The 25,758-nt window shown below is 41.2% G+C and overlaps 4 protein-coding genes across 4 annotated transcripts; all 4 read left to right on the top strand.

Annotated features, from left to right (window-relative positions):
* The first annotated feature begins 566 nt into the window (after positions 1–566).
* LOC134704824 (uncharacterized) lies at positions 567–4,673 on the top strand. Its single transcript, XM_063563606.1, has one exon. It carries the CDS (start codon positions 567–569, stop codon positions 4,671–4,673), a length of 4,107 nt encoding a protein of 1,368 aa, XP_063419676.1.
* A 3,907-nt stretch (positions 4,674–8,580) lies between these two features.
* LOC134704823 (uncharacterized) lies at positions 8,581–9,330 on the top strand. The gene has a single exon (XM_063563605.1). The coding sequence runs from the start codon at positions 8,581–8,583 to the stop codon at positions 9,328–9,330; it is 750 nt and encodes a 249-aa protein (XP_063419675.1).
* A 359-nt stretch (positions 9,331–9,689) lies between these two features.
* On the top strand, positions 9,690–10,976 carry LOC134704822 (uncharacterized). Its single transcript, XM_063563604.1, has one exon. It carries the CDS (start codon positions 9,690–9,692, stop codon positions 10,974–10,976), a length of 1,287 nt encoding a protein of 428 aa, XP_063419674.1.
* An 8,785-nt stretch (positions 10,977–19,761) lies between these two features.
* LOC134704888 (uncharacterized) lies at positions 19,762–24,916 on the top strand. The gene is made up of 5 exons (XM_063563670.1): positions 19,762–19,973; positions 21,220–21,320; positions 22,103–22,328; positions 23,171–23,359; positions 24,323–24,916. Exons 1-5 carry the CDS (start codon positions 19,941–19,943, stop codon positions 24,467–24,469), a joined length of 696 nt encoding a protein of 231 aa, XP_063419740.1. The 5' UTR covers positions 19,762–19,940; the 3' UTR covers positions 24,470–24,916.
* The last annotated feature ends 842 nt before the right edge of the window (positions 24,917–25,758 follow it).

Genomic DNA, 25,758 nt, shown 5'->3' with positions numbered 1-25,758 from the left:
TGTGTAATTCAGGTCTCAGAAAGGGTATATACTGTGACATTCCCGGCTTAGGGCTTATATCCCCTTCGCCTTCGGCTCAGGGAATATAAACTCTAAGCCGGGAATGTCACAGTATATACCCTGTCTGAGACCTGAATAACATATAATATAGGATTTTTTTTTTTTTTAGACAAGTGCCTGTGCGCAAGACGCGCGTTTCGTCTACAAAAGACTCATCAGTGACGCTCGAATCAAAAAAAGTTAAAAAGGCCAAATAAAGTACGAAGTTGAAGAGCATTGAGAACCAAAATTCCTAAAAGTTTTGCCAAATACAGCTTAGGTAATCTATGCCTGAGGTAGAAAATCCTTAGTATTTCAAAAAATTCAAAAATTTGTAAACAGTAAATTTATAAATATTATAACCATACAATTCATGTCAGCACACAAAGGCTTGTGATACCAGTAGTATGAAAAGGCCGATTCTGCCGCAATCGCATTTTCAAGGGGAAATCCTGCATAGGACCCCCAGCCCCGACGGCCAAATGCAAACGGATGGCATCCCTATTGAGCATAGGGTAAATACAAGAATGGCATATGTATTCGATGGTAGAAAAGTCGCTCCGGAGGATAGTGGGGATAAGGATACCTTAAAGGGAAGGATGTCACAGATTAAAATAAATAAAGATATGACATCCGAAAGAAATATGATGGATTTCTTTCTGGAGAATGAAGAAGATTTGGAGGATAGCACCCCAACCCCCCAAAGGCAGCAGCAGTGCTGCAATGCTCCAAACATAGTGCAGATGGATGAGCATACCGAGCAGTGTCAAAAATGCGGTTCACAATCCGCCAAGTTGCGATTTGAGCATCATCAACCAGGGGAGCAGAAGACCACTTGCAATGTTCCGCTCAAGAGGAAGAAGGGTCAGTTCTGCAAGAGCAAGCCCGGGAAGGATGGTCTCTGCTGGAGACATAGCAAGCAACCACGCCAGCAGGAGGAGGAGACCATCCCAGTCGAGGGTAAGATGGTGGTAAAAGAGACCATGAAGACCCTCCGTCAAATAGCTAAGGATGAGGGTCTGAGGGGGGTCAGTAGGAAGAACAAGGAGGCCTTGGTGAAGCTCATTGAGGAGAAAACCATCCATAAATTTGCCCGCCAGGAAGTCTTCAGCAAGAAGCAGCTCAAATCGCTAGCAAAGAATCGTGGCCTTACCAAGTACTCTCATCTCAAGAGAGACGATCTGATCCAGCTGGTGGAAGAGGACATCAAAAACGCTCCAGTCGAGGATGAGATCAAGGTCATCGATAGGCGGGAAGCTCTGAATGGCGTATTTGGCACGGTCGTCATCGAACCCGCGAAGCCGCACGATGTGACCACTTTTCTGAAGGTAAGTCGGAGCACTATCGCCAGCACAATTTTAGATGCACTCACCAAAAAGAAGGCCCTAAAAGTGCAATTAGTATTACAGGTGGAGATGGTAAAAACAAACCCAGCGACCGGAGAAAATATCTACGTCATTCCCCACTTTAGATCAACCCTTACCACCATCACGGAATCTGACGACCTCGAATTGGAGATTGCCTTCATGATGGAGAAGGTCAAGGAAAATATGGCAAAGTACATGCGGGAAGGGAGCGGGTGGACTTTCAGCAGCGTCGAGAAGCTAGAAATCCACCTCAACCAATTCAAGCCTCTCAAGGGGGCTTCCTTCATACCGACTCCATCAGCACTCGCGAAAAAGAAGGCGATCGTTAATGTGAAAAATGAGGATGATCGCTGCTTTCAGTGGGCAGTGCTGGCAGCCCTTTACCATGAGGAAGTCGACCAGAAATCCACCAACCGCGTATCGCAGTACAAGAAATGGGAAGAAGAGCTAAAATTCGAAGGCATCGACTTCCCAGTCTCGCTCAGGGCGATCGATAAATTTGAGAGGCAGAATTCCGCAATCAACGTCAACGTTTATGGATTCGATGGCGTAAAGAAGGGTGAAGATGAGGAAGAAGATCTTCAGATCTACCCCCTCAGGATATCCAAGAATACGGGCCCCACCCACGTAGATCTCCTCTTCTTGACTCGCGAAGGTAAGCAGCATTACTGCTGGATCAAGAGCCTCTCACGACTCTTGAGCTCTCAAATCTCTGAGCGCGGTCATGAGCTTTTCTTCTGTCGCAGATGCCTTTCCCACTTCTCCAGGCAGGATATCTTGGACGAGCATATGGAATATTGCAGCAAGAAAGATGCAGTCAGGATCGAGATGCCGGAAGAGGGGACCACCATAGCCTTCCATAGTATCAAAAAGATGATGAGAGTCCCCTTCGCGATCTACGCGGATTTCGAGTGCTTCACAGAGAAGCTCGACACCTGCCAGCCGGATCCATCCCACTCCTACACGAATGCCTACCAGCTTCAGCGACCCTCAGGCTTCTGCTATCACGTGAAATATGCTCACGGAGACTACAAGGATCCGGTCGTCTACTGCGGGGAGGATGCGGCAAAGAAATTCGTGCAGTGCGTGGAGGAAGAAGTGCAGGCCATTGCCAAGCTATACAAGGAGAATAAGCCCATGGAGCTGACTGACGACGATAAGGTGAGCTTCGCAGAAAGCACGCACTGCCACATTTGCGGAGACGAATTGGGAGAGGATAAGGTCCGGGACCACGACCATCTCACCGGGAAATATCGCGGCGCAGCGCACAACCAGTGCAATTTGGATTTCCAGCTTCCGAAGCACGTCCCCATCCTTTTCCATAATTTGAGCGGGTACGACGCCCACATCTTCGTCAAGGAGCTTGGCCACACCGAGGGTAAGATCAACTGCATCCCCAATACCGACGAGAAGTACATCAGCTTCTCCAAGCAGGTGGGTGATCTGGAGATGAGGTTCATCGACTCGTGCAGGTTTATGCTCAACAGCCTGGATACCCTAGCTAAGAATCTCACCCCCGTCCAATTCGCGACCGTGAAGACGAGATTCGGCGATCGCCACGAGCTGATGATTCGGAAGGGGGTATTTCCCTACGATTATATGGATGGACCAGCCAAGCTGGAAGAGACTCAGCTCCCACCTAAAGAAGCCTTCTTCAGCACGCTCTCCGGAGAGCATATCAGTGATAAGGATTACGCACACGCGCAGAGAGTCTGGGAGACCTTCGAGTGCAAGACCCTACGCGATTATCACGACCTCTATCTCGAAACTGACGTGCTACTGCTGACCGACATCTTCGAGAATTTCAGGGATATCTGCATGGCCAACTATGGACTCGATCCCGCCCATTATTTCACATCCCCCGGATTGTCCTACGATGCCGCCCTCAAAACCACTGGGCAAAGATTGGAGCTTCTTTCCGATCCAGATATGCTGATGATGTTTGAGCAGGCGACCAGGGGAGGGGTGGCTATGATCTCTCATCGTCAAGGTAAGGCCAACAACCCCTACATGGAGAGCTACGATAGCTCCCAGCCCATCAAGTATCTCACCTACCTCGATGCCAATAATCTTTACGGGTGGGCGATGGCGCAGCCTCTTCCCACGGGGGACTTTGAGTGGGTGGAGCCGGAGGAGATCGACGAGATCCTGAGCTATCCCGACGATCACGAATATGGCGCCATGGTAGAGTGCGATCTCGAATATCCCGAAGAGCTTCACGACGCCCACAATGACTACCCTCTCGCGCCTGAGAACGTGGAGATCGGTAAAGTGCGCAAGCTAGTGCCTCACCTGGGTAAGCGTGAAAAATATACGCTCCACTATCGAAATCTCAAGATGTATTTGGAGATGGGTATGAAGCTTACCAAATGCCGTCGGATCATCAGGTTCAAGCAATCCCCATGGCTCAAGCACTACATAGATCTGAATACTGCTTTTCGCGCCAAAGCCAAGACCGACTCCGAAAAAGACTTCTTCAAGCTGATGGTCAACTCCGTCTTTGGCAAAACCATGGAGAATATTCGGAAGCGCGTCGACGTCAGGCTGGTCACCACCGAGAAGCAGGCCCTGAAGCTCGTGGCCAAGCCCAACTTCGATCGCCGCGTCGTCTTCACCGAGAATCTAGCAGCCGTCCACATGAAGAAGACCAAGCTGAAGTTTGATAAGCCGATCTACCTTGGAGCCTGCATCTTAGATATCTCGAAGCTCCTGATGTACGACTTCCACTACGGATTCGTGAGGAAGACCTACGGCAGTAAGGCCCGGCTGCTCTTCACCGACACCGACAGCTTGGCCTATGAGATCCAGACCGACGATTTCTACCAGGATATCACCCCGCACGTTGAGGCTAAATTCGACACTTCCAACTATCCTCCTGAGCATCCCTCTGGCATCCCCACCGGCAAGAATAAGAAGGTCCTCGGGATGTTCAAGGACGAGTGCGGCGGTAAGACCATGACCGATTTCGTGGGGCTCCGGGCGAAGCTATACGCCTTCAGGATGGATGACGGTAAGGCCATCAAGAAGGCGAAGGGAGTCACGAAGAGCGTCATCAAGCGCAGCATCGCCTTCGAGGACTACAAGCGATGCCTGGACACCCAGCAAGAGATCCATCGACCGATGAATATCCTCCGGAGCCATCTCCATCAGATCTACGCGCAGGAGATCAACAAAATCGCTCTCTCCGCCAAAGATGATAAGCGTCACATCCTCCCCGACGGCATCAGCACCCTCTCGCACGGCCACTATCGAATCACTCACGGGTGAGGACACTTAGCAGGCTCTGACGGGTGCGGATGCCCATCCCGCACTTGACCCATACCTAGATAAATGAGCATCATTCGCGTGCACGACATCCTCCTCCCTCACAAGCCTCTCTCGAATCTAGAGCTGGAGGAAGCTACCACAACCCTAAGAATCCCTCGATTCAGAGGCGTATTCATGCGCGATGCCCTACCACCCACCCCACACCCCATCGAATGCGGCATCCTGAATCACGACGATCGCGATGGCCCCGGCACGCACTGGACCTGCTGGTATAAACGTGGGCCGGCAAAGTATTACTTTGACTCCTATGGATTGCCACCGCCTGACGAGATGGTGAACTACTTAAAGCCTGAAATTCGATATAGCACCGATGAATTACAGCAGCGAGGCTCGGTGGTGTGTGGTCACTTTTGCCTATTCGTGTTGAAATTGCTGGCGACTGGAAAATCGCTGGAAGATACAATCTTCTCACTCTATAAATAAATGGATAAGTTTGGATCTCATGCAAGAAAGCGCGCATCCCTTTGGCGAATGCTGCAGGATTTGGATATGAACGACAATCGGATTACTAGCCTAGGACATCCCAAGGATAGCTCAGATGCCGTGACAAAACGGTGGGTGACCCAACAGTTGAAAGATGGTATGAAAGATCTCGACGAGCTAGAATCGGTGTGCAAACAGATTCAGATGACCATCAAGCGACTGGAAAGGGACTTTGAATCATCGAGCAAAGAACTCACCAAAAAGCTGATGGCCGTAGAAAATGGTAAAGTCGACAAGTCAGAATGCGTCTCAACCAACGGTGGTCAGATGAAAACAGACTTGGACATGCAAAAGTTTCACGTGCTGAATCTCCCACTCCCACGAAATGACAACGAACCCATCACCAAAGCCCTTTACGATCGTTTACAGTCGGATTTGGATGCATTGAGGGTTTTTGTCGAATTAAAGCATGCTTAGTTTTCCAAATCTTTCCAGTCTCAAGGTTGAGACCGGAAAGGTTGTTGAGGATTATTGTAGATCTGATTGCGGGACCCACGAGTTAAAATTCTTAGGATAACCCTTCCACTTCACAAACACCTCATTAATTCCGTTCTTGGTTCGCCTGCGGAGGATCTTCTCTATGCGGTAGACGTCCTGATCAGTCTTTTGAAGTTCGGACTCATAGAAGGATCCCTGAATTTCCTCGCCGCTGAAATCCTTGAGGCGATAAGTGGGCGGCTGAGTGTTTAACACTAGGGAAATGGTGAATACTTCCTCGGTCCAGCGGGGTGTGTATCCCTTCTCGAATGTACCTTTCTTCTTGGTGATTCGGACTTTGTCGCCAGCACGAAATCGTGGTGGTTTCATGGGAGGTATGCTGCCGTAAAGGTTCCAATACACCTTGTTTTCATGCTCCTTGTGACTTGCGGCGACAGGGGTCATCTTGATGGATCGGTGCTTGGTGGTATTGTACTGGTGAACAAGATCGTCCAGGACATCGATATAGGTACGTGTAGAGTTGGCCGAGAAATATTTGAACATTTTCTCTTTCATGGTGCGATTCCAGCGCTCAACCACACTCGATTTCTCCTCATTTTCGGTGGAGTAGAGCTCAATATCATGCCTTTGAAGCAGCTGCTTTACATCCTTGTTGTAAAACTCAGTGCCTTTGTCTGTCCAAAGCTTCTTGGGCACACGCTCCTTGAACACCCCTTGAAAGGCATCCCGCACCGTCACCCCCTTCTTGTTTTTGAGTGGTATCAACCAGCCATATTTGGAGAAGACATCGATGATGCTCAGGATGAACTTATTTCCCTTGTTGTCCCTAGAAAAGGCACTCATATCAACAAGGTCGGCCGCCCAGGTCTCATCCACACCACCCACTACCACACGGCGTTTCTGAAACTTACGTCGAACTGGTTTGTGCAACTCCTCAGCTAAATCATCGGTCCAGCGAACTTTTTTTTTTTTTAATACCCAGACCGAATCGAGCTTTGGTACCGATGATGGGTCCGACGATGCTGCGGTCCATGCGTTCGCGAGTGGTAGGGTTGGGAATGGTGTTAAGCGAGGCTAGCATAGCTTTGTCACAGATGGAGTTGCGTGCGGTTGTATCCTTGTGCTGGGCATAACAAAGATCGTGGTGATATGCAGCTTGGTCCACTCGATTAATGGGTTTGGACCAAGCCTTTGGGGTGCCATCGGGGAGTAGTCGCTTGCTAAGTTTAGTCCCTGGTCCGGTAAAGTTGTGTCCGGGGAGATGCATTTCCATAGGTAATCGGTTGATTAGTTTGTTCATGAACCCTGCACCGGTTGTAGCAGCAAACTGAGACTTCTTAGCACCGCACACCTTGCAGTTGCCAACCTTCCTCCGTCGCCCGTTGCTGGTAATTGTTTCACCAGGGTTAACTGTGTCCGTCTTCCTACGACATTTTACGCAGAAGATCATCGTTATTTTATTTAAATAAATGAACGTTGAAGACATTTCCTACAGTGCCAACGCCCCCAAGAGGAGCAATCACTACCTCCTACCGCAGCGGTCGATCAGAGGGTTGATCATTGGGAAGTCGGACTGTGGTAAGACAACGCTGTTGAACAACCTACTCCTGCGCGATGGATGGCTCGACTACGATCGATTGTACGTCTTCGGAAAATCGCTTCACCAGCCCATCTACCAGCTGTTGCAGCAAGCGCTGGGAAAAGGCTTCCCTAAGGAAGATATTCGAGACCTCCTACAGTGTAAGAGCAATTCACCCTACTCGTTGATCGATGTGGTCGACGCCTTACCACCACCACGACACCCGAGTGGTATCGACACTTTTTTCTTCGAGCAAGGGAGCGATGTACCAGACCCCCGGGAACTTGATCCCAGCCGAAAAAACCTCATGGTGTTCGACGACTTGATGCTGAGCAAACAGAACACGTGTGAAGACTACTACGTGCGCGGTCGCCACAACAACGTCGATTGTTTCTACCTGTGTCAGAACTACTTCAAACTACCCCGACAATCGATCCGAGAAAATGCAAACTTCCTCTGCCTCTTCCAGCAGGACGCAAAGAATCTCGACCATATTCGGCGCGATCACTGCAACGATCTTACCAAGGAACAATTTGACGCTCTGTGTAAGCATTGCTGGTCCCAACCCTATGGATTTGTAACCATCGATCTTACAAGCCCCAAGTCAGCAGGGAAATACCGATGCAAATTAGAAGAGTTCTATGAGGTATAAAATAAAAAATGGATCACTTTCAGGAATTTTTCCTGGAGAATCAACGGGACTTGGATCGGGAGTTTGAGAATGCTCCCAAGCCCTCACGACCACCCCCTGAATGCAAGCACGAGTGGGACTCGGTCGATATGACAAGTATGTGTTGGAAATGCGGTCGCACGATCATCCGCCCGATCGATAGCAGTAGAGGTGATTTCGACGCATGGAACTCTGACCGTCTGTATGGTAAGGTGCAGCGTCCCCCACAACCCCAATGCCCTGCCAAGACGATTCGAGGCCGCCAGTGCACACACCCATGCCAACCGCGTAAAGACCTTTGCCTAAGACACTTGAATCTTTCGAAGAAAAGGGATCCGTATCAGCTGTGTAATACCTTCATGTGCAATTTATCGCGTATGGACGTTCGAACCATCGCTATAGGACGTTCGAACCATCGCTATAGGGCGTTCGAACCATCGCTATAGGGCGTTCGAACCATCGCTATAGGGCGTTCGAACCATCGCTATAGGGCGTTCGAACCATCGCTATAGAGCGTTCGAACCATCGCTATAGGGCGTTCGAACCATCGCTATAGGGCGTTCGACAGCGTTCGCTCCTATAAATAAATGACGTTTATCAAGATTACCGACCCTAAGCAGCGTGAGGCGCTCGCAAAGGAGTTGCATGAAACTAAGCGGAGCATTCAAGCCAGCAACATGCAACATCGTCTCGACAAGATTGGACTCAGCCGAGACCTTTCCAGGGTGTTCAAGCCTGTGGTTGAGGCTCAGCGGGAAGCAGCTTCAAAAATCACCAAAACAATCGAAGATTTACCTGCAGCAGTGCCAGCCCTCCCTCCTCCACCGCCCGAGTTTGCTGATCCACTACCCATCGCACCACCTACAGACACCGTCCTCGGACCTCGAGCACAGCAATATTTGCAGCTCAGTATGACTCCTTCCGCCGACCACACCTTTGGATTGCGATCTGAAAACGATGGTCTCTTCATCGGAAGCTCACCAGTTACTTTTGACGATGATGATATTTTCGTGGATGGTGTGAGGTACAAAGGAACCCTTGGCCTCTGGGAACTCATGGTGAATAAGAAACCAGAATCGTTTGAGCCCGACGACCTTTACGACTATGCAGAGATCCTGAAAAGTTCCGGTGCCATGTATCAAGGCAATTCCACCCTCTCGAGAACCCCGAAGGCGAATAAGAGTTACAAGTGGAAGGAAATCGTATCCCACATCTACAAGAAGGATAAGTTTGGCAGTGGGCTGCAAACCGTGTTTCTTCCTTCCAACTTCAAGCAGCTTCTCGATCGCTTGGAACTGTGTGCTGCAGCATACCGAGCAGGAAACAATGGTGTGCGCAACGAAATTGTGTCGATTATCGATGCTATGAAAAGGGGTAGACATATCAGCATCGAGGAATATAAGGCACTGCATCGTAGCATCCTATAAATAAATGTTGCAAATCAAGAAAGGTTACGCTCGAAAGTACGCCTACGGTGGTAAAGGACTGTTTGACACAATCGCCAGTTTGGCTGGACGCATGTTTACTTCCTCTGCCGCCCAAACCCTAGGAAGTAAGGCCATGAATGCTGCCACCAATGCAGCCTTGAAAGGTGTTGAAAAGGGTGCTTCCAAAGCCGTCGACCATGTGGTTGATAAAGTGACCCGCCCCAGGAAACGTATCAAAACCCCTCAACAGCCTAGTGTTCAACGCAAGAAGCCAGAGCAAGTTCGGTTAAACAATCTAATCTCCGGCTCTGGTATCAAAACCATCCACGACTTCGTCCAACGCTATAAATAAATACATTATGTCTAACATTCTTACAATCACCGAAGGGTTGACCTTCGACGAAAGTCTCCAGGAATATCAGGTTCGAGAATACGAACCACAAGCCGGTGCCCAGCTGAACAATCCCGGTGCTGAAATCCGAATCAACATCGAAACCCAGGATTTGTTCCTACACCCCGCCGAGAGTTATCTCGTGGTAGAAGGTCGACTTCTCAAAAATGATGACACAGCATATGCCGATGGCGATCTTGTGTCGCTCACCCATAATGGTATCATGTATCTCTTCAAGAGCATCAGTTACAGGCTTTCCGGTCAGCAGATCGAACATATTAACGACCCCGGCATCGCCACCACTATGCTTGGAATGTTAACCTACCCCGACGACTTCTCCAAATCGCAGGGTCTCAACCAACTGTGGTATAAGGATTCTTCCGCCGATGCTGAGGCTGAAAACACTGGATTTGCAGCCCGTCATGGATACATTATCACCAAGCCCACCAACAAAGGATCGTTTTCGTTTGCCATCCCCCTAAAACATATTTTTGGATTCGCAGATGATTACAACAAAATAGTGTACGGGTTGAGGCACGAACTCTCACTCGTTCGCGATTCAAATGCTAATGCCATTCTGAGAGCAGCTGCCGTCAACGATGTGGCAAAAATCGTCCTGAGTAAACTATCGTGGTTTGTTCCTCACGTCACCCCCTCAGACGAAAATAAGATGCAACTTTACAAAACCATCCAAAGTAAATCCAAAATCCACTGTGGATTTCGCATGAGACAGTGTGATTCCATAGCCGTTCCCCAAGCCTCACAGTTTAACTGGCGTCTAGCTGCCAAGAGTGGTCGCGAAAAGCCTAGATATATCGTTGTTGCCTTTCAAACCAACAGAAGTGGTGATCAAACCCATAATGCTGCCGTGTTCGATCACTGTCGATTGCGAAATATCAATGTCACCCTCAACGCTGAACGTTATCCAGCAGTCGACTATAATGCAGCTTTCAACGAAAATAGGATCGCCAGAGTGTTCAAAGAGGCCTCAGACTTCAGAAAGAAATTCCATAACATGGACACTCTCCTCAGTAATGGTGGTATCAATCCCTCCGATTTCATCGACTTGTACCCCTTGTTTGTGATTGATGTGAGTCATCAGTCTGAGCGTCTCAAAGAATCCACGGTGGACATTCAGATCCGAGCAGAATTCGCCCGTAATGTTCCAGCCAACACCGAAGCGTTTGCACTTGTCATTTCAGATAGAATCCTACAATTTGAATCTGATGGTCAGAAGATGAACGTTGTGTACTAAAAAGTATATGGATAAAATTCACCTACAACTCCTCTTTGCCAGTCGCCCCGCCGAAGTCTATGCGATCGTAGTGAAGGCTGGTAAACAACTCAAGGAGCAGTATGACGGTATCGAAGAGTGGAAGCAAAAATATGTAACAATGGTCTACCCTAAATAAATGGATAACACATTGTTGCAGCAAATTGCTAATAACACCGACCCCAAGCATGGGTTTTCCTTCATCGTCTCTGGAAACGATAGCCAAATCCTTACCCGGTTCAACCCCCCACTACAACTCAAGGAATCCAAGGCCTATGAGATGGCATTGGTAAACCTGGAAACCTATAACTCCATCCCCAACATTCATACAGGTAACAATTCCTTCCGCTACTCCCCCGACAATGGTGCCAACTGGTTTCCCATCACACTAAGCACAGGTTCCTATGACATCGAAGACATCAACAATGAGATCCAGCGGCGGCTACGGCTCAACAAACACAAAACGAAGATCATCATCGATGCCAACCGGGCAACCCTAAGAGCAACGCTGACCCTCGCCAGACACTATCAAGTAGACTTCAACGTTGTCAATAGCATCAACACCGTCCTGGGATTCGAGCGGCAGATTTACACGTTCGATATGATCACAAACGGCTATACGGAAGGGGAACACATTGTAAATATCATCAGCATCAACAGCATTCTAGTGAATAGTGATATCATCCATGGAAGTTATGTGAATGGTACACAGCAGTCTACCATCTACAGCTTCTTTCCCGCAGACGGTCCTGGTATGAAGATCATTCAAACCCCAAAGAATCTAGTATACTTGCCGGTAACCTTGCGAACCATCAATCGCATGCAAACGTATCTCACCGATCAAGACGGTAGGCCCATCGATTTCAGGGGTGAACATCTCACCATCCGCTTTCATCTTCGTGAGGTATAAATAAATGACTTATCTTGAACATAGTTTGAACTTGACAAAAGGTCAAGCTAATAAACTACAAGGGGCTGCCAAAAAAGGTTGTCCGGTGTCCATTCGTTTGTCCCATGCAAACCTGCAAGGCGAACACAAGATGTGGCTCACCACCCGCCAGGTTCAAAAGATTACCAAGCTCCTACAGAAGGGTACTAGTGGCATGGTCCTAGAGTTGAGTGCGACCCAATTGAAGGAAAACATGCAGAAGGTGGGTGGCTTCCTACCCATGCTGGCGGGGCTGGCAATGAGGGCACTTCCCATGTTAGCAAAAACCATTCTACCCGCCTTGGGTGTTGGAGCCTTAAGTGGTCTGGGTGGTGTAGCCGTCAACAAGGCCTTAGGGTCTGGATTGTACCTGAAACGTGGTGGATGCGTTTGCACAGTGAAACCTAGTGGCAACGGTCTCTACCTCAAACCCTCAAACGCCCGGATCACCTATGGTGATGGACTTTACTTGAAGCGTGGTCGGCAATTCCACGACGGAGCCGGTCTAATCTTAGGTGCTAACAGCCCCTTCAAAAATATTCCCCTCCTCGGTATGCTCCTATAAATAAATGACCGATCAAGTGGATGCTAGTTGTGTGGAATCCTTGGAAGAAGAGCTCACAGCAGAAATCCTGAAATATAAGCATATCTTGAAGATCTACAACCGTGTTGATAAGGTCATCTCCATTGCCCTGGGTGGGTGCTCCGTCGGCAGTCTCCTGCTGACTAGTGGCACCATAGGGTCTGCCCTGACTGGTGTGGGTGCTGTGGCATCCATCCCCATCGGATCCCTAGCCTGCCTCTGTACCACAGGTACCTTGGTCCTGTCCTTGATCTCGCGCCGAGTCGTCAAGAAGAAAAAGAAGCATCGAGATACTGTGCGATTAGCCAAAACCTACAAATCCCTGCTGGCGGGTGAAGACGGTGCTCCTGCGATCTGCCTGAAGAACTACTACGACGAGAAGGATCATCTACGCCGGCCTTCTACCCCATTTAGTGAAGAAATGAATGCGCATGCGCCGTAGGGAGGATTCTTCCAATCGCGCATCGCTCGGCTACGCCTCACTCCCCGCTCATTCCCGAACCCTCCAGATCAAAGTGCCAAGTGACCAAAAAAAAAATTTCCCAATCCTCTTTGGATTGAGAAATTTTACGTCCCAAAGATTTTTTTTTTTTTTTTTTTTTTTTTTTTTTTTTCACTTCCTCACCAGATCGTATGAGAGGTACTGCTGATTAGATTTCTTGCTCAGCTTAAATCCGGTGCTCCGAACGAAAGCTCCTTGCAAAGGACCCTTCTCTTTGTTAAGCGTGGGGCAAGCCCATACTCTGGCGGTTTCTCCTTGTCTGTCTTTCAGAGTGAGAATCCTGCTTTTGCCATACTTACCTTCCACTTCAATTACCTCCAAGATCTTATAGATCATCCCAATAGGTAAATCCTTCCATTTGATGGCTTCCTGATTCTGGTCCTGCACCTTTTCCTGGAAGGTATCTTCGCCGATGAAGTCGTCATCTCCATCTTTGGGAATGTCGACGAATCCATTGTGTACGAAAGTCATATTCTTGTATTTACCCTATGCTCAATAGGGATGCCATCCGTTTGCATTTGGCCGTCGGGGCTGGGGGTCCTATGCAGGATTTCCCCTTGAAAATGCGATTGCGGCAGAATCGGCCTTTTCATACTACTGATACCCTCGGGGAAATAAATCTCCACCAGCAGTGACAACCAGTGGTTGTAAATAAAGGCTCATCATAGATACCAGGACTAAATTTAGTATATACACCAAAAAGAGCATATTTGCATATTCCGTTATTGGATCCCATAGTTGTTTTGTTGGCAATCATACCACATCTGCTTTTGAATGTATTTGTACCTATATCAGCTATCAAATTTAAATAAAATAATATCATCCTTATGAATAAATGCATCTTTATTGGCAAACACTATATTATAATAGTATAACTGAGTGAAATACGTAAAACTAATGTCCCGATCGGGACATTTGCGCTTTTTTATTTGGACACTTGCGCTTCAAAACATAGGACATTTGCACTTTTTTTAAAAGGAAATTTGCGCTTTTTACATATGACATTTGCGCTTTTGCAATATTTGGTTGTTATGACTTCCCTCCTTTTTTCCGCGGTTAAGTCCGGCAGGATTGTAATTTCCTCAGACTTCACAGTCAACACAATAAATACAAGGGGGAATATAGGTCCCATTTTTAAATCCATGACTCAGTCTGGTATAAAGCTGGTATAAAAAATTTGGGCAACAATTAAATGTTCTGTCCGTTTGTGAGTGAATATGTTCATTTTATTGACTTAAACTAGAAGTATTCTCATTGTCCGTTTTAATTCTAGCATTACACTTTTTCACGGTACAATTCCATGAAAGGTCTTCACTTTTGGGAGTTTTATCAAAACGATATGAAAATCTATCATGACATATAGATTCTACACGTTTTACCTTTAATAAATTAAAAGTTTTTATAACTTTAAACTTTATGTCTAAGACTTTGTTAATGTGAACTAACTAATGCCAAATATAAGTTGAAATTTATTTATGTAATGCTTACTTCTCACTAAAATTACAGGTATACCACATATTAGCACGGCCGACACTCTGCTAACCGAGAGATAGGTCGGTTAATCTATATTGAGTATGCGGCTATATCGGCGGTGGGTCTGTTAATCGGGTTGGCTAAAGTCTGTTAATCAGGTGTTATCGTGAAAATCAGTTCAAGGTCTGCATGTTTCATTGTGTAACTTTTTAATTATATTTATATCAGAAAAACTATTCATGTCTGACAAAATGATTTGGAGTACTGAATCCAGTGGTGTAATTATTTTTTTTCTAGCTTCAATAAACGATCTATAAAATGAAAAGGCGAGTTACTCATCAGTAAATTTATACACATTTTACACACACAAAATGTACACAAAAATGACAAGTTGTTTGAGTTTACTTGCATGCAATCTTTTGAACACCGAAAAAAGACTGGCATTATGTTTGTTTACCATATTAACATCAATATGTGAAAAATCTACACGAAAAACTGTATTTTGGTGACATAAATCAATTTTTAATAAAAATATGGTCTGTTAATGGGTCGGATGTATAAAACTCGGTCTGTTAATTGGTCTGTTAAGAGTTATGAATGACATTACAAGTATAATTTTAATTGTTATATGGAGTGTTATCTGAATCAAGAGATAGGCCCAATATTAGTGGCTATAATAAATGGAAACGACACATGAACAATGAAACATAAGTTTAGACAATGGAATCTGAAAATTGATAAAAATGATTTTAAAAAGTGTGAAATCAGAGTAATATTAATTTCATCAAAGAATGGTCGCATATATCATGTGGATTCTGTTTCATTGATATGAATGGCACCAATTTGTCATTTACATAGTTAACAAGTACATAAATCAGAGATAAACTTCTTAATGTTTTGATTTTTTTTATCAAATGAACTGAAATATGTTTATAATGCAAACAAATATAGACAAACCTTTCAACATCAACCTTTCTCTACACCACCTTGAAGGTCACTCGATAGAAAAACAAGCACGTTTGCGGACTGCGAGTCGGCTAAATGACTTACGATATCATTGGAATACAACATTACTCGAAAAATAAAATTAATAATATGCACTTATTGTGATTTACAGGAATATAAAATTGTCTTGTTGTTACCCATTAAATCAGCACCCAACACTACTATAAAAAAAATACTAATGTCTATTTCTTGTTTAGAACCACGGTTAAGAACTTGGTACAGACATTTCCTTAGGCGGCAGAAAATGAGAATGATGACTCGGTATAAAAGAAAATACATACCGGAAATAAACTCCTCATAGATAACAGGATTGAAATTTGATATTTGCGCCTTATGTTTACGCCAGACACGCGTTTCGGCTTCGAAAAACTCATCAGTGACGGTAAAAAAATGTTTAAAAGGCAAAAAACAAAGTTGAAAAGCATTGAGGAAATACAACTAATACCGGCGTCACACATCAGCGTATAGCTCTGGCGTGTTAAAAATCATTTACGCTGCCAATATGCTTTAAGCGTGAATTGGGCGTACTAGAAGCGTACCCAAGGCTAAACGTTTATCCGTCGTTCAAGAAACGTATGTTGGCGTATGTTGTATGTTTTTTATGCTGCATAAAAATATCCTCGGGTTGTAGCGTTCATCAAGCGTATTTACTTTCCTTCAGTGGCTAGAGGTATCGGGGGATGGTTGATATCTCATAAATATGTTTATCCCCTCCGCAATTTTGCGCCTGTCCCAAGTCAGGAGCCTCTGGCCTTTGTGAGTCTTATATGATTTTTAATTTTAGTTTCTTGTGTATAATTCGGAGTTTATAATGACGTCCATTATCACTGTACTAGTATATATAAATGCATATTTTTTAAGGGGCCAGCTGAAGGACGCCTACGGGTGCGGGAGTTTCTTTCTACATTGATGACCCATTGGTGGCCTTTGTCTGTTGCCTGTTCTTTTGTCGGGTTGTTGTCGCGTTGACACATTCCCCATTTCCTTTCTCAATTTTACCTTTGTATTTCGACGTACTTCAAACTTATGCAACGCGCTTTGAACGATTGCTAAGCGTTCCTATGGCGTGCAACTAACGTATGTACCGACTTTGTCAGTTTTCTCTGTACGTTAAGTGCACGCTGGTCTATCCGTCAATGTGTGACGCCGGCATATGGTAATCTATTCCTAAGGTAGAAAAGCCTTAGTATTCCAAAGAAAACGCATGGAATTTAACTAGCTGAATTGCAACACATGACAGATTCATAGATGTTACAGACTTTGAACAGACAAAAAAATTAGGCTGATTGATAACTTGGCGTAAATAATAAATTCATGCAAATTTGAGCGGCCAATCAGTCCATATAACGCTAATTTGAAGTGACACACCCTTTTAATGAAATGCAAAGAATTTTTTTTATAATAAAAGTGCTCTTTTTATAAGGAAACTGTTGCACCGTATTATAAATTTTTCGTCATAAGTACATATAATTGTTTTCAATGTGAAAATATAAACTCAAGGTAGTAAGACTATTGTCGTGGCTAAATAACTCTTAACTGACACGATTTAAATTGTCCAACCCATTAACAGACTGTTTTCCTATAATATTCATTAAAATGTGGTATAACTCAACTTATATAACAATTATGAAATATTTATCAATGATAATTGATCTTTTAGAACCAAAGTACTACTTTGTGTCCTTTAAATCATATCTAAAAATGGTTTTTGGTCTTTAATCTAAAATATTGATATGTGAACAAGCATAAAAACCACATACTTGCACGACGCCTTTTCGTTTTACTTAAAATTGCGCAGGCTATGCATTTGTTTTAATGGTGGAAAATGTTCTATGATAGATATCAGACACTTTTCTTTTTTTGATGTGATTCTTATAATGTGCCAAAAAATCTGTATACTTAACAGAGTTTAACATTAAATTGTGAGTTTTACTCTTAACAGACTTTAGCCAACCCGATTAACAGACCCACTACCGATATAGCCGCATACTCAATATAGATTAACCGACCTATCTCTCGGTTAGCCGAGTGTCGGCCGTGATTAGGTAAAGGCGCAAATGTCCGGTCAATTTAATACGGGTGAATCAAAATTTAAAGCGCAAATGTCCATAGTGTTTGAAGCGCAAATGTCCTATCGATTTACAGGTAAAAAAGCGCAAACGTCCTGTGCCCCCCCCCCCCCTCGATGTGGTAAAACTGACTTAAATAAGCAAAAATAATGTCCCTCGATGTGGTAAAACTGACTGAAATAAGTAAAAATAATGTCCCTCGATGTGGTAAAACTGCCGGAGTTTGCATTCTATGCATTGGCCAATACCTACGCATTGTCGTGATTTAATCATAGCTTCTGGTTTATATTACAATATACGAATAAGAAATTGCACTGAAGCTCTCGGAGAATTTCTCTTCTAAAATGATTGGTTTTGAGTTATCCGGACGAAGATAATTCCATAAACGTGTTCCAGCCGAACGAAATGTGAATGTGATTCACGTTGGTAAACAGATCCTGCTCCAAATATGGCACTAGGCATGAGGCCCAGGCTTCGTGTTGAAGGCCGTACATTGACTTTTAATGATTTACTTTTATAAATTCTTACTTGGATCATTGGCACTCATACCACATCTTCCTATATCTAAGTACAAATCTTGTTATATGTTTAATTTGTTATTGTCATATTCAAGAAGTGGACGAGATGAAGCAATGAATAGGGTTGTTAAATTTGATAGATGCTTTTTGTGCTTCTTTGTTAAATATTTGTTTGTTTTGAGATTGTGATAAAGTGATGACTGCTATACCCATATTTTGACAATTTTACCTTTTATGTCTGTTTTGTTCACGCATCGTTGTAAATATGATGGAATTTGCTGCGACTGTCATACAAGCGAGAGGTTTAGCGTCGCTATAAAACTAGGTTCAATCCACCATTTTCTACATTTGAAAATGCCTGTACCAAGTCAGGAATATGACAGTTGCTGTCGTCCATTCGTTTGACACAAGACACATATACAGCAGTCTTGGGTAATGAAAAAACAAATATACTCGATATACAAAAACCGTGATGAGATTGTTAAAGATAGCAGTTAAGAGGCTGTCCAAGTAAATATCAGGCAAATCCTATGATATGGGTGGCACAACATAATTTTTTCCCCACTGAATTTTTGGTTCCAATGCAATGTTTATATCATACAAAGGATATATATGTCAAAGATATTTTTGAATCAACAGTGGATGGCTCAGAAAATGATTTTAAAGTTCACTAACAATGCAACAAAATTTTGTACAAAATGAAAACTTATCTCCCCTTTTCAATGAATTTTCAGTGCTTTCTATTTTTTTTCTCTCTTTATTTGTTGCAGTTAATAAAAAAACAAAATTTAACTTTGGGAAAGAATGAATTTGTGATATGAAATAGATGAAAAAATTTTGAAAACAAAATATGTCATGTGCCATCCACTGCCTGTTTTTCCATGGATACCCTCTTAAAAATGTTAACAACACTATACAAATCAACTGAGTAACACGAAGACTACCTATAACATTATGGGTGAAACTATGAAACTAAGAAGATGTGGTATGGTCGACAATGAGACAAATCTATAACCGTGACCAAATGATGTAAATTTGTGCAACTATAAGGCACCACAACCCCTCAACAATGAGCAAATCCCATTCCGCATATCAAACAATAAGAGGCCCATAATTGGCAAATATAAAACAATTCACTTTTAATAACTAACGGTTTTATTTAAGTACAAAACAATAAACAAAAAATAAATATGATATACAGCAACAAATATATGCAGATACATGTACAGATTACGACAGGGTTATATATTTTTGCGAGCGACAGTGATGTAACAGCATGCAACATGAAAACAAACTATAAAATCAGGACAAGATTTCATGCCATATAGCGAATATTGCCCGACACCAAGACATTAGCAATTTTATAAAACTATTGATATATGTAAATTATTTTACTGGATAATTTTGCCAATGGGAATTATAAAAATATATCATTGGAATTATAAAAATAAAAATATGAACATATTTAAAAGAACAAATAATTTTGCCATGGAAATTGTGAAAATAAAATTATAAACAGTTATAAAGAAAAAATAAGCTAGACAAGTCCATATCCGAGACGAACGTTTAAAACTATGATCGCAGAGTACTTCGGTGAAACTAAAACAAAATCATAAAAAACTATCCCAACCAAAACTGGTGTTGAACTCGGGATGACCTTAGGAATGAATTTTGACAAAACTCTAATCTTTCCACACATACTTTGAGAAAGTTTATTCAGTTATATACCATTGAACTACGCAATTTGTATACAGTCGAGTTATCTTTAGATTTAACAGCTGAAACAATTACTTTATCATCACTGACTGATATATCGCAGCTTCCAAAATACATAAAATAGGTAAACAACCTGTTCGAGCATCGTCAAAATGGAGTCTTACATATTTCTTGTGTCTGTTCTGGTAAGTCTAAGAACTTAGTACACTTTATTGTAATGTTACACATTTAAAACATCTTTTTATCATTTTTTTCACACATTTCCCGTTAAAATTTCATTGGAGACCTAAATGGAAAATTATTGTCAGTCTGCTGGAAATTATGGATTTCTTTAAAAGTATATATAGGCCTATCATTTTCTGTCAAAAGTAGATCTTTCCCATATAGTACCCTTTTCCATAAACTATATATGTTGTATTTAATAACAATGTGTTGCGCTTTTACGCACTATTTGTATTTCATAATATTATGCTAACAGAGAAAAGTTATCATTTTTATCGGAATTTGAAGATACAAACACAAATAAGTTGAGTTTTTTTTTTAAACAACCTGATGTGGGATACACGATAAGGAGACAGCAACCCAACAGAAAAAAAAATTGAAAAAAAAAACATTCCTATAATGGCATGTTTTACTGTCCTTTCAGTAACCGAAGCTGAGTTGATTGTGTCCGAATCAATTTCTTATTGTTAACATGAAACAATTGTGATATATATTACTAAACAGATCTAAAGTCAAGATTTAGTGTTTGGACTGTTTCTTTCACTAAAACCCCAATAGTTCTTTTTATTCATTTCAAATCCCGCATGACATGTGTACTCGATGTCAATCTGAATAGACGAGGTGTGTCAGTTTTCCTACCGAAAGTCGTTGGTTTTGTCTGTCACTGTGTACTCTGAGTTCCTCCACCAATAAAATCTGGACACCACGAAACGGCACAATTGTGTGAAAAGTGATGTTAAACACTAATTTGTCAATAATTTATTCATATCAAGATAATATTCAGAACTTGTATGGAAGGATAATGATGTAATAAGTAAAATGAAAGTTTTTACTCTTCCAATCTTCATAATCATAATGATATTTTTTCAGTGTTTATTGGTAGTAAAAGTACACTGTAGATGTTTTTTTCAGTGTTTATTGGTAGTAAAAGTACACTGTAGATGGGTTTTTTTCAGTGTTTATTGGTAGTAAAAGTACACTATAGATGTTTTTTCAGTGTTTATTGGTAGTAAAAGTACACTATAGATGTTTTTTTTCAGTGTTTATTGGTAGTAAGAGTACACTATAGATGTTTTTTTTCAGTGTTTATTGGTAGTAAAAGTACACTATAGATGTTTTTTTCAGTGTTTATTGGTAGTAAAAGTACACTATAGATGTTTTTTTCAGTGTTTATTGGTAGTAAAAGTACACTATAGATGTTTTTTTCAGTGTTTATTGGTAGTAAAAGTACACTGTAGATGTTACAAACTTGAGGAGCCTCAAAATCAGTATCTCACTTATGAAAGTTCTGGCATCGATTTTACTGAAAGGTAATATTATCATATTTGTATGCGAGAACATGCTGGGTATCAGTCAGTGAAACAGCAAACAACAAAAATCACTGAGGCATCTAGGATAAAATACAGTGTTTGACAATTGTACATACTAGGTGTACAATGTTTCAATATCTAAATCTTTCCGAGTCTACAAAAGTTAAAAAAATATTAAAAAATATCTAAGCAATTCCGTTAAAACCCCATTCTTAAAATACGAAAAACATGATATCGTCGGTGGGCTTCCAAAATGTTGTATATATATATACATGTATGTGTCTATCCCAAGTCAGGAGCCTGTAATTCAGTTGTTGTCGTTTGTTCATGTGCTAAATATTTGTTTTTCGTTCATTTTTGTTTATATATAAATAGGGCTGTTAGTTTTCTCGTTTGAATTGTTTTACATTGTCTTATAGGGGCCTTTTATAGCTGACTATGCGGAATGGGCTTTGCTCATTGTTGAAAGCCGTACGGTGACCTATAGTTGTTAATGTCTGTGTCATTTTGGTCTGCATTATATTATATTAAGAAGACATGTTCTTGTACAATGTTAAAGTATACAAATAAACGAAATAGAAAGACAAAGGAATATGTTTTGGAGCTGCCAGAAAATGTTTAAGGATCACCAAAAATAAGTAAAAAAATAGAGTTACTTTAGTAACCTCAATCATTAAGCAAACGTCAAAATTCAATGAGCAGCCACCGAAAACCTTTCTAACAAAGATGCAAGTCCAATTAAACCTCTTTGATATAAATACTATATTTGTTTCTGTTTGTAGCTCTAACTTTCAGTTATCTTTCAAAACAACTAAAGCGAATAGCTTGTTGTACTACTCTGAAAGCGAGTATCGAGACGATGATGCACCTTTAGATTATGAAGGGTTGTACATATATGAAGGGATCCTTCATTACTTTATATTCAATCCAACTATATATGGTGGAGGATTTTCTAGAGGGGCTCATGTCAAAACTGATAAAGAAGTTAATAACGGAACATGGATCACAGTAAGATTCTGCTTATCCAACTTTCACACAATTGTAAAAAAGCACCATAATTATTGAAGCAAAAATATTCATCGAAATAAACACATACAGGGTTTATTCATATCAAATAAACATGTATTTACCGTTACCGTTAAGTATATGATCATATGATTTACATATATTATTTATTGTTATTATCATTTATGAAATAAATGTTAGGTATATGATTAAGATTTTAAAAAATACCCATCAACCCCATTACAAAGGTATGGGTAACCTCGTAAATGTAGTTTTTTTCTGCATCAATGATGAAGCCCGTCGTGTTTTTCGTAAGGAACAAATATCCGAAAACAAGGCATATTTTTTACAAGTCACATAAACGAGGGATTAAAGTTATGATATATTGTAATACATGAAACGTATTCCCTTCGAAATATGTGACACATACTTTATGAAACGTGATATTGTCCAGAAAACCTTCGAAACATAACTTCAATTTTACTTAAAAAATATCTTTGGTTGTAAAGCCTTTTCTAAGCCACCTTCAAAAAAAATGAGTAGACTGAAACACAAGCTTTGGAATACTGTTTGAACTCTACAGATTTAACTCATGGGCATGACCTGCTGATAGGTTGCTTTAGCCTTATAAAAACGGGATTTCATTAATGGGAAGACGGCAGTATCGTTTTTGATTTGCATGGACATAATTAAGAGTAAAATATTCTTAATTTTTTTTTGGTTAAATAATCACCGGATTGGAATTTTGTTTATCATTTTTTGTACTTGACGCACATGTGCATGTACTTTCATTTAGGATGATCGAACTTGGCATTGCAAGAAGTATATTTTTGGTGATGTTTCAGGTTGAATTCTTTAGAAATAAAGAAGGACAAGTGCCAGGTGCATTCTCTGATAGTGACCCCATTACGATGAACCAAACTGGTATCATTATAAATGGCGACAAGTTTGTATTTGATGGAACCATTGACACAATGGATGTAGCTAATCAGAAATTATATATTGGTGGTCATTCAGAGTTGGCTGTCCGGATTGTAAGTATAATCAGAAATTATATATTGGTGGTCATTCAGAGTTGGCTGTCCGGATTGTAAGTATAATCAGAAATTATATATTGGTGGTCATTCAGAGTTGGCTGTCCGGATTGTAGTATGATCGTATATTAGCGTTCCGACGGCAATGTTCATGATGATTAGTATTATGAACAAAGTAAGATACCGTTCGGTGGGGTCAAGCCATAAATAAATTTACAGTCACAGATTATAAGTTGTGGATTTGAAAATCAAAATGGTTATTATGACGGAGATAATAATTTGTGGGTTTGGTTGTTTTTAGTATATAGCTTTCGGAATTGTAGTTTTGCTAAACGACTGTATAAAAGTTGTTACGTAGACATCACAGACCGTCAGACTTGAATAAACAAGTTTATAAGGACATGAGATAAGGAATGAGAAGATGGTATTAAAAGTAAAATCACAAAAATACTGAACTCAGAGGAGAATCAAATCGGAAAGTCCATAATCACATGGTAAAATCAAATGACAAAACACATAAAAAAAAAAGAATGGACAAGAACTGTCATATTCCTGACTTGGTACAGGCATTTTCAAATGAAGAAAATATTGGATTAAACCTGGTTTTATAACACTAAACCTCTCACTTTGTACGACAGTCTCCTCAAATTTCGTTGTATTTACAATGATGCGTGTTCTAAGCATAATAAATAAAATAGTCAAAATATTGGCACAGCAGTCATCATCGTGTTACAATTTTAAAAGAAACAATTTCCGTTATACTCAATCAGCTGATTTCCTTTTTATTGCTAAATGTAAAGATTACGTTTACGCTTTATAGTATAAGTATTTTTCTTTATTATATAAACATTGAAATGTATAAGTTAAAGTTCAATATATGATAGTTTGAATTCTTATCCTGTTGTGTTTCTTATTGATAATCATTTGCAGTTTTTGATTGAACAATTAATATTTATATTGTAGGATAAACAGGGCAAACTTGGAGGTTTCGATGGCTTCATAGACATGTTTAAAGACTTGAAGTCCAACACAGAACTCGATCCTATGGAACCAGGAAAACTCTTCGAATCGAAAGAATGTGATAGAAATTCACCTCTTCCAATTTCCTAAGATATAACTGTTTTCAGTCACGGAGATGGCTGAATTTAGATTCACAATTCAGTTTATAAAGTTAATGTTACATGTATATACTAACTGTGAGATATATGGTTAAACATCAACATTGTAAAGATTGTGTAGGGAAATCAAAACTTTGACAAAGGGAACAAAAACCTGCCTTAAAATTTTAGTTGGGAACCTTCCTGGATTATCTTTTCAAAATAAACGTGTTAACAAAAAGAAAATTAATGGTAACCATAATTGGTTTGTGTTGATTTTTCAGAGAGAAAGTTGAATTTCAGTAATATGCAAATTAGTACAAAAAAGATATCTGTTACACGTCAATGGAATCTGTCATATTATGAAAAGGAAAAAGAAAGAAAAGAAAAAAAAACTACAAGAAAACAACAGCTCCCCATACTAAGTGCAGACAGACACGAATTTGAGCAATGCCCACAGATCTTTGTGCAGAAATAAATTTAAAAAAATGTCTTTTTTTTCGAAATTAACTCTGAAAAGGGTGCAACGAGTTGGAAAGCCAAAGATATATATAAATTACTTTTTATAAATGTGTTTTACATATTCAAATCTAAAACTAAATACATTAAAGGTAAAATAAAAAAAATACCGAACTCAAAGAAAATATTCAAAACGGAAAATCTCTTATCAAAAGGCAGAACCAAAAGCTCTGTCATATTCCTGACTAGATACGGGCATTTTCTTATGTAGAAAGCGGTGCATTTAATATGTTTAGATAGCTAGAGAAACCTCTCCCAGCCAAATAGCAGGTTCAGATATATTAACAACAATTTGAAGCATTACAAACAGACAAAACATGTCAAAATACCAAAATAGGGGCACATCAGTCATCATTGAGCAAAAGCAAACAAATATGTCAACAAAGAAAAGAAAATGGAATATAGTAAAATAAGATCAGCAAAAAAGAAAGACAATAATACAAAAAATTACAATAGCACAATGATATAGTGGCGGGATGTATAAGGACTGAGCCACGCCATAAAAGATATAAGTATAAAAGGACTAAATAGTACAGGCTGATAGACACTATGACACGTATTTTTTTTAAGATGACGAGTAAAGGCAACAGTAGTATTCCGGTATTCAAACGACACAAATTGATTTAGAGAAAACAAATCCGGGTTACAAACTAAAACCGAGGAAAACACATCAACTATAAGAAAACAAAGAAACATCAAGAACACTAAAGTGTAACGAAAACAAACGCCAACATGCATAGAAAAAACCTATTTGATAACAACTGTCATATTCTTGACTTGGTA

This window comes from Mytilus trossulus, chromosome 2 (genome assembly GCF_036588685.1).
Source record: "Mytilus trossulus isolate FHL-02 chromosome 2, PNRI_Mtr1.1.1.hap1, whole genome shotgun sequence".
Lineage (NCBI taxonomy): Eukaryota > Metazoa > Mollusca > Bivalvia > Mytilida > Mytilidae > Mytilus > Mytilus trossulus.
This window is presented reverse-complemented; position numbering and strand designations above follow the sequence as displayed.

What these genes read in the sequence shown, in the direction of transcription:
- LOC134704824 (XM_063563606.1), top strand. Translation starts at nt 567, where the DNA reads ATGGCATATGTATTCGATGGTAGAAAAGTCGCTCCGGAGGATAGTGGG.
- LOC134704823 (XM_063563605.1), top strand. Translation starts at nt 8,581, where the DNA reads ATGCAACATCGTCTCGACAAGATTGGACTCAGCCGAGACCTTTCCAGG.
- LOC134704822 (XM_063563604.1), top strand. Translation starts at nt 9,690, where the DNA reads ATGTCTAACATTCTTACAATCACCGAAGGGTTGACCTTCGACGAAAGT.
- LOC134704888 (XM_063563670.1), top strand. Translation starts at nt 19,941, where the DNA reads ATGGAGTCTTACATATTTCTTGTGTCTGTTCTG. An exon ending in GGCATCGATTTTACTGAAAG is followed by an intron (nt 21,321 to 22,102) that starts GTAATATTATCA and finishes TTCTGTTTGTAG; the next exon opens with CTCTAACTTTCAGTTATCTT. An exon ending in ATAACGGAACATGGATCACA is followed by an intron (nt 22,329 to 23,170) that starts GTAAGATTCTGC and finishes GTGATGTTTCAG; the next exon opens with GTTGAATTCTTTAGAAATAA.